This window comes from Priapulus caudatus, unplaced genomic scaffold (genome assembly GCF_000485595.1).
Source record: "Priapulus caudatus unplaced genomic scaffold, Priapulus_caudatus-5.0.1 Scaffold2052, whole genome shotgun sequence".
Classification (NCBI taxonomy): domain Eukaryota; kingdom Metazoa; phylum Priapulida; class Priapulimorpha; order Priapulimorphida; family Priapulidae; genus Priapulus; species Priapulus caudatus.
The window spans coordinates 72,737-82,223 of record NW_014579113.1 but is presented as its reverse complement, the minus strand read 5'-3'; the positions used below and the strand labels follow the sequence as shown (position 1 = coordinate 82,223).

The 9,487-nt window shown below is 49.1% G+C and overlaps 1 protein-coding gene across 1 annotated transcript in view; it reads right to left on the bottom strand.

The window, feature by feature from the left end:
- Positions 1 to 7,876: 7,876 nt before the first annotated feature.
- Positions 7,877 to 9,487, bottom strand: part of LOC106818145 (elastin-like) — a 2,502-nt gene continuing 891 nt past the window's right edge. The window contains exons 2-3 of the mRNA XM_014822868.1: positions 8,984 to 9,255; positions 7,877 to 8,621 (exon numbers count right to left, since the gene is read on the bottom strand). Coding sequence (XP_014678354.1) covers positions 8,261 to 8,621; positions 8,984 to 9,246 — 624 coding nt within the window. The 5' untranslated portion in view covers positions 9,247 to 9,255 and the 3' untranslated portion in view covers positions 7,877 to 8,260. The remainder of the gene's footprint in view (positions 8,622 to 8,983; positions 9,256 to 9,487) is intronic.

The window sequence follows — 9,487 nt, the reverse complement described above, 5'->3', positions numbered from 1 at the left end:
CCCTAACTCCATCACCAGACCTGAAACTCTACCCCTAACTCCATCACCAGACCTCCACACGCTACCCCTAACTCCATCACCAGACCTCCACACGCTACCCCTAACTCCATCACCAGACCTCCACACGCTACCCCTAACTCCATCACCAGACCTGAAACTCTACCCCTAACTCCATCACCAGACCTGAAACCCTACCCCTAACTCCATCACCAGACCTGAAACCCTACCCCTAACTCCATCACCAGACCTGAAACCCTACCCCTAACTCCATCACCAGACCTGAAACTTTACCCCTAACTCCATCACCAGACCTGAAACCCTACCCATAACTCCATCACCAGACCTGAAACTCTACCCCTAACTCCATCAAAACTACATCGACCCTAACCTGAAACCCTACCCCTAGCTCCATCACATAACCTGAAAACCCTACCCCTGAGCTCCATCACCCTTAGACCTGAAACCCTACCCTATGGCTCCATCACCCTCACACCTTGAAACGCCCTCCCCTAGCTCCATCACTCTAACCTGAACCCTCCCCTAGCTTCCATCACCCTAACCTGAAACCCCTACCCCTAGCTCCATCACACCTAAACCTGAAACCCTACCCTAGCTCCACTGCACCATAACCTGAAAGCCCGTAACCCTAAACTCATCAGCCCTAACCTGAAACCCTACCCCTAGCTCCATCACCCTAACCTGAAACCCTCCCCCTAGCTCCATCACCCTAACCTGGAACTCTACCCCTAGCTCCATCACCCAAACCTGAAACCCTACCCCTAACTCCATCACCCTAACCTGAAACCCTACCCCTAACTCCATCACCCTAATCTGAAACCCTCACCTAACTCCATCACCTAACCTGAAACCCTACCCTAACTCCATTCAACCCTAACCTGAAACCTACCCCTAACTCCATCACCCTACACCCTGAACACCCTACCCTTAGCTCCATTCGCTCTAACCTGAAACCCTACACGTTAAGCTCCATCACCCCCCGCCCCCCTAGACTGAACCCTACCCTAGTTCCAATCACACTAACCTGAAACCCTACCGCCTAGCTCCATCACCCTAACCTGAAACCCCTACCCTAGCTCATTCACCCTAACTGAAACCCTTACCCTCTAGCTCCATCACCGTCTAACCTGAAACCCTACCCGCTAGCTCGCATCACCACATAACTGAAACCCTACCCCCTTTAGCTCCATTCACCCTAACCTGAAACCCTACCCCTACCTTCCCATCACCCAATCTGAAACCCCTACCCTGAACTCCATCACCCTAACCTGAAACCCGTCAGTACCCCTAGCTTCCATCACCTAACCTGAACCCACCCCCTAGCTCCCATCACCCAAACCTGGAAACCCCCTAACTCCATCACCCCTAACTGAATCCCCCCTTAGCTCCAATTTCACCCTAACCTGAACGCCCTACCCCCCTCCCCCCTGCTCCTCCCCTAACCTGAAACCCTACCCCTAGCTCCATCACCCTAACCTTCAAACCCTACCCCGTTTAGCTCCATCACCCTAACCTGAAACCCTACCCCTAGCTCCATCACCCTAACCTGAAACCCTTACCCCTTAGCTCCATCACCCTTAACCTGAAACCTACTGCTCCATCACCCTAACCTGAAAACCCTACCCCGTAACGTCCATCACGCCTAACCTGAAAGCCCTACCCCTAACTCCATCACCCGGTAACCTTGGAAACCGTACCCTAGCTCTATCACGCCTAACTGGAAACGTCTTACCCCTTAGGTCCATCACCCGTATACTAAAACGCCTACCCTAAGCTCATCACGCCTAACTGAACGTTCCTTCCGTAGGGCCTCCAGTCGCCCTGAACCTGGAAACCCTAACCCCTAGCTCCATCACCCTAACCTGAAACCACCCTGATAGCTCCATCACCCTTAACCTGAAACCCTACCCCTTAGCTCCATCACCCTAAGCCTGGAAACCGCTAGCCCATAGCTCATCACCCTAACCTAAACCCTAACCTCGCTCCACTCACTCTTAACTGAAACCCTACCCCTAGCTCCATCACTCTAACCTAAACTTTACCCGCTAGCCCTCCATCACCGCTAACTAAAACCCTACCCCATAACTCCATCACCCATAACCTGAAACCCTCCTCCTACCTCCCTCACCCTAACCTGGCAAAAACCCTACCCCTAGGCTCTATCACCCTAACCTGAAACCCTTACCCTAGCTCCATCACGCCTAACCTGGAAACCCGGGTTCCCTAGCTCCATCACCCTAACCTGTAAAACCCTACCCCTAGCCTCCATAACCCTAACCTGAAACCCTAAGCCTAGCTCCATCACCCTTAACCTGAACCTGCCCCTAGGCTCCGATCAGCCCTAACGCTGAAACGCCGTACCCCTAGCTTCTATCACCCTAACCTGAAACCCTACCCCTAGCTGCCATGCACCCTTTTTAACTGGCAAGCCCTAACCCTAACTCAGTCCGCCTAACCTGAAACCCTACCCCGTAACTCCCATCACCTTAACGTTAGAAACCCTACGCCTAACCATCACCCATAACCTAAAACCCTACCCCTAACTACATCACCCTAGTACCTGAAACCCTACCCCTAGCTCCATGCACACTAACCTAAAACCCTCCCTTAGCTTCCATCACCCTAACGCTGAAACCCCTACCCCGTAGCGTCCATCACGCCTAACCTGAAACCACTAGGCCCGTAGTCCATTACTCCTTAAACCTGCAAACCCTACCCTAGGCTCCATCACCTAACCTGAAACCCTACCCCTAGCTCCAATCACCCTAACCTTAAAAACCCTACCCTAGACCATTCACCCTAGACCTGAAACCCTAACTCTAAGATCACATTTCACCCTAACCTTGAAACTATACACCCAGCTCCATCACACACTATGCACATACCCCTAACTCCATCACGACTAACCTGAAACCCTCCCCTAAGTCTCCATCACCCTAACCTGAAACCTACCCTAGCTCCATCACCCTAACCTTGAAACTCTACACCTAGCTCCATCACCCTAACCTGAACCCGACCCTAGCTCCGTCACCTAACCATGAAACCTACCCCTAGCCCATCACCTACCTGAAAAAACCCTTAACCTTAGTCTCTCACTCAATAACCTGAAACCTCCCCGTTAGCTCCATCACCCTAACCTGAAACCCTACCCCTAGTCCATCACTCTTAACCTGAAAACCCTACCCTAGCTCCATTCAGCCCTAACCTGAAACTCTACCCCTAGCTCCATCACCCTAACCTGAAACCCCACCCCTAACTCCATCACCCTAACCTGAAACCCTCCCCCTAGCTCCATCACCCTAACGCTGCAACCCTACCCTAGCCTCACATCACCTAACCTTGAACACCCTTACCCTAGCTCATCACCTACCTGAACCCTTACCCCTAGCCCTCCATCACCCTAACCTGAAAACCCTACCCCGTAGCTCCATCTCCCATAACCTGAAACCCTACCCTTACCTCCATCACCCTAACCTGAAACCGTACCCTAGCTCCATCACCTAACCTGAAACGCCTACCCCTACCTCCATGCACGCTAACCTGAAACCTACCCCCTAACTCCATCACACTAAACTTGACAACCCTACCCTACTCCATAACCCTAACCTGAAACCCTTACCCTAAACATACATTCCAGCCCTAACCTTGAAACCCTACCTTAGCTCCATCACACTAACCTGAAACCCTGACCCCTATGCTCCATCACCCTAACCGAAACCTACCCCTAAGCTCCATCACCCTAACTGAAAACCCTACCCCTAACTCCATCACTCTAGACCTGAAACCCTACCCCTAACCTCCATCACTAGACCTGAAAACCCTACCCTAGGCTTCCATCACCAACCTGAAAACCTACCCCTAACGCTCCATCACCCTAACGCTGGAAAACCAACCCTACCCCTAACTACATCACCCTAACCTGAAACCCTACCCCTAGCTCCATCACACTAACCTGAAACCCTACCCCTAGCTCCATCACCCTAACCTGAAACCCTACCCCTAGCTCCATCACCCTAACCTGAAACCCTACCCCTAACTCCATCACCCTAACTTGAAACCCTACCCCTAACTCCATCACAAGGGACCCTACCCTAGCTCCATCACGCTAAACCTGAAACCTACCCCTAGCTCCATCACCCTAACCTGAAACCCTACCCCTAGCTCCATCACCCCTAACCTAAAACCCTACCCCTAAGCTCCATCACCTCTAACTCTGATAACCCTACCCCTACCCATCACCCTAACTGAAACCCTACCCTAGCTCCATCATCCCCTAACCCTGAAACCCTACCCCTAGCTCTCATCCTAACCTGAAACCCTACACCTAACTCCATCACCCTAACCTGAAACCCTACCCCTAGCTCCATCACCCTAACCTGAAACCCTACCCCTAGCTCCATCACCCTAACCTGAAACCCTACCCCTAGCTCCATCACCCTAACCTGAAACCCTACCCCTAACTCCATCACCCTAACCTGAAACCCTACCCCTAACTCCATCACCCTAACCTGAAACCCTACCCCTAACTCCATCACCCTAACCATGCAGGATCATCATCCTGTTTCTTACGTGAGATGTATCAATGGAATTTTATCATAGAAATCTATGCTAGAATACCTCCTCTCTATTTTAAATTCTCGAGAGATATTGCGCATGCGCAAGCACCGTTTCATGCGTGCAATACGGACTGAAGACAACTGCATAATATAGCTTGCTGAGAGAAGGAGTGAGTGTCGGGAGACTGGGGAAAGGCAGCAGGAAAGATAGCTGGGGCGGGAGAAAAAGAAGGAGGCTGAGCGAAAGACAATGGAGGCAAGGGGGTAGGCGGGAGCGGATGAAGTAGCTATTTTGCACCTTACAGCTAGACTAGGGCGCTCTCCTAATTATAAACACAGGTCTACTGATAACAATTAATTACAGAAATCTATGCTGAGATAATTCCTAACCATATTAAATTTATAATCATCACAAAATATAACTCTTCTAGTGAGATATTGCGCATGCGCTAACACACTAACGTTGCCAGATTATGTACTGGCTGGGATATGCAGCGGGGACCTTACATGCAGGATTATCGTCCTGTTTCTTAAGTAAAATCTACTGATGAAATTTTATCATAGAAATCTATGCTAGAATATCTCCGCTCTATTTTATATGCATAATTTTCGCAAAAGATTAGTATTCTCGGGAGATATTGCGCATGCGCGAGCACCGTTTCAGGCGTGCAGTACGGACTGAATACAACTGCATAATATAGCTTGCTGAGAGAGGGAGTGAGTGATATGACTGGGGAAAGGCAGCAGCAAAGATAGCTGGGGCGGGAGAAAAAGAAGGAGGCTGAACGAAAGACAATGGAGGCTAGGGGATGGGCGTGAGCGGATGAAGTAGGGATTTAGCACCCTACAGGCTAGAGCGTTCTCCTAATTATAAACACAGGTCTACTAATAACAATTAATTACAGAAATCTATGCTGAGATAACCCCTAACCATATTGAATTCATAATCATCACAAAATATAACTTTTAATTCTAATGAGATATTGCGCATGCGCTAACACACTAACGTTGGCAGATTATGTACTGGCTGGGATATGCAGCGGGGACCTTACATGCAGGATCATCGTCCTGTTTCGTAAGTGAGATGTATCGATGGAATTTTATCATAGAAATCTATGCTAGAATACCTCCTCTTTATCTTAAATGCATAATTTTCGTAAAATATTAATTTTCTCGAGAGATATTGCGCATGCGCGAGCACCGTTTCAGGCGTGCAATATGGACTGAAGACAACTGCATAATACTGAGAGCCGGCCGGTGGAGCGATCGATATATAGTGTCAGTTTCGTGTCAGGCCGGTGAGAGTGGTTACCACCGGCCGGTAGACGCCGGCACCTGGGGGCGTGTGGGACAAGCGCGAGGGCATTGTTTATTAATTTAGTAAGTTCGCAATTGTTTTTTCGAAGGTTCAGTGAATACGTGATTGTGTTTTATGAAAGTACGCGTCATGAGGCGGGAAATAAGGATTAGATGACGCGGAGTGCGTTATTTTGGCGCGAGATGCAGCCATTGGCTAGTGGCAACGTGCAAAATAACCGCGTTGTAAATTCCGCAATGCGGATGTGTTACCGTTGATAAATAAACGGCTTTCTATACGCCACTAAAAGTATTTCCCGGCTACGTGTGGTATCCCTGTCGAGCTGCACTCACACACACTCACGCACTCCGCAAGCCTGACGAAACGCCGGCAACGGTCGCAGACGACAGCCGCCGGTCTGTTAAGAAACAACGCAACAAGGTACGATACGATCACAAAAACAGAAGAGACGTCACACTGGTGAGCCGTGACGAAAGTCAATCACGCACCACGCGGAGAAATGTTACACTGGCGTGTGACCAGGATTACGGCCAATATTCTGACAGACAACGCGAGAAACGTTACACAATTATATGCATTTCGAATAATTTCTCAGTTTTACAAGGAAACTGATCGGATTTCTGCATGCCCGTTGGCGCCGAAAATATCGAGCATGAGGCGAATTTATGCATTCAAACCATGGACGGGCTATCCGACAATAGCAAAATATAGTAAAATTCGACAACAGCCTGCGTATTTGCGAATTGCAGAGCGCCATATTTTTCACGTATACGGCTGTCGGCGATATGCGTTCGTATATATAGGCTATGCTGCTCGACATAGTCTCCGGTCGACGATTTTACATTGTAGATTGTTGGAATGGAAGGAACATTCTGATTCTTCATCATGAGTTTGGTGAGTCATGAATCGGAAGTTGTTGAGTTAGCATTTCTGTCCCAGGTCGTTTTTCGCGTAGCCAGTCAGCTTAGCATGATTGGGAGTACAAGAGTGTCCTGTTAGTGTAGAATAAAGGTAAATGTAAAATATTTACAGGACCGCCAACCGACGCGGGTGCCGCTCGTGAATTAGCTTTGCCAGCGTTCTGCCGTGTATAGACAAAGATGCGCTCTGAAGTAAGAAACGAAAGCATGTGCAGTGGCTGTGTACGGTCACCTGATTCCGGTGTTACTCACCGAACACGGCGCCATACACGAACGACGAGACGATGACGAAGACACAAACGACGGACCAGCGTTGCGTGAGCAACCTCGTGCGACACGTCGGCATATCGTGCTGCCTGCGTGCGTGCGTGCGTGCGTGCGTGCCTGCGTGCGTGCATGCAGAGAATCGTGATGTGTAGCGGGAGAAGAACTCTCAATATGCAATGCCAGCGCCCCCTAGCTTTCACGCTTACTGGCGGGACGGGACATAGTTCTGAGAAGTTACGTGAGCATCTATGATCCATTGATGTTTCAATGGCCTTCCAGGCGGCTGTCGTGATATGCTAGTTGTTGAGAAGAGAGCGAGGTTCATCTATGATGCATTGATGTTTCAATGGCCTTCCAGGCGGCTGTCGTGATATGCTAGTTGTTGAGAAGAGAGCGAGGTTCATCTATGATCCATTGATGTTTCAATGGCCTTCCAGGCGGCTGTCGTGATATGCTAGTTGTTGAGAAGAGAGCGAGGTTCATCTATGGTCCATTGATGTTTCAATGGCCTTCCAGGCGGCTGTCGTGATATGCTAGTTGTTGAGAAGAGAGCGAGGTTCAATATATTATGTACGTGCGACCTTCACTTCGCACGTGAATCTTTTATGTAACGATTCCGGGTTCGATAGACGCATTATATATGGAGAGGCTTTTGGCATGTACTACTTGTCACTGGCCAGACGACACGCGGGCGATGATTGATGAATTGGATAACATTTTATATAGATGCATAAAGCACATCGTGATTTATCAAAATAAACTCATGAATCGATCAAAAAAAGAAAAAAATCTCTATATATATATATATAGATAATCGTGTGATTGTATTTTTAATTTGTATACAAGTATGCTTTACACTGTCTCACACAATAATTACGTTTCACAAACAAACATACGGTGTATAATCAGCAACTGTGTCATTATCAAGGCCATCATAAAATACACACATCTCTAATTCCTACATCTACGTATCATCCGCACATCGCATCACATGCAATGTCTATGCTACCATGAACATATCATTGAACATATGTATACTGGAACAAATGCGTACAGCTATCTTCATGCTACTACTAACGCGCTCAGAACGTGTCCATATCCGCGATTTCTCAAAATGAAAATTTTTTCGGATTTCGTTGTTCTAACGTCTCCCGTTGTATTCATATGGGGTGGTGGCCGGCTTAGTAACAGATGCATCGCTGCTGCTGCCGTTGTTGTGGCTGCTGTTGCTGCTGCGCATGCGCGTAGCCTCTACCGACGCTGGCGCCGCTCCCGAGTCCGGTAAAGTGACCGCCATTGCCGAATCCAGCGAAGGCGGCACCGCTGCTTAGACCACCGCTGCTTAGACCACCGCTGCTTAGACCACCGCTGCTTAGACCCCCGCTGCTTAGACCACCGCTGGAGAAACCACCGACGCGGCCGAGACCACGACTGGTAGCGCCCTCTCCAGTGTAGACGTCAGAGTTGTCACTGAGTCCCCAGATTTGCTCGTTAATGTCGTAGTTGTAGAGGGTCTTGGGTTGCTCGTAGTTGTAACCGGACCTGTAAAGCAACGATAGCAGACGAGTTAAAACAAACGCACGTGTGTGTGTACGTGCGTGCGTGCGTGCGCGTGTGTGCGCGTGTGTCGTTTGTGCGCGCGTCCTTGTACGTGTGTCGTGTGTGCGCGCGCCTTTTTACGTGTGCGTGCGTGCGTACGTACGTATGTGTGCGTGTTGTGTGTGTACCTGTAATTGCACGTCGTTACCTGTAATTATATATTTCGTTACTTGTTACTTACCTGTAATTGTATTTACCTGTAGCTGTAATACGTTATCTGTTTTTGTATTTACCTCTAGTTGTAATACGTCACCGGTAATTGTATTTACCTGTAGTTGTAATGCGTCGCCAGCAATTGTATTTACCTGTAGTTGTAGTCGTACTCGCGGCTCTTCGCTGCCGTCTGGTCTGCCGTCGCCTGGTCCTGGTTGTAGGCTGTTCCGATCGCCGTTCCCGACCTGTCATAGCTGAGCGACGCCTTGCGCTCTCCCAACCCGCGCAGGCCGCCGCTGCTCACGGGACCGTACACCTGCGTCGTGAAGTAACCCGGCGCCTGCGTCGATCCGTAGCCGTCGGCGCGGACGGTGGCGACGATGACGACGGCAAATGTGAGCAGTGTCAGCTTCATGTTGTCTGTCTGCGGAAGGAAGACAGCGGCGGGGCACGGTGGTGTTAGTGCTTAGTTATAGTGGTGTTGGTGGCTGGTCCTTAAAATCTATCTATCTATCTATCTATCTATTTATCTATCTATCTATCTATCTATCTATTTCCATCCATCCATCCATTAATCTATCTATATCTCTCTCTCTCTCTCTCTCTCTCTATATATATATATATATATATATATATATATATATATATATATATAT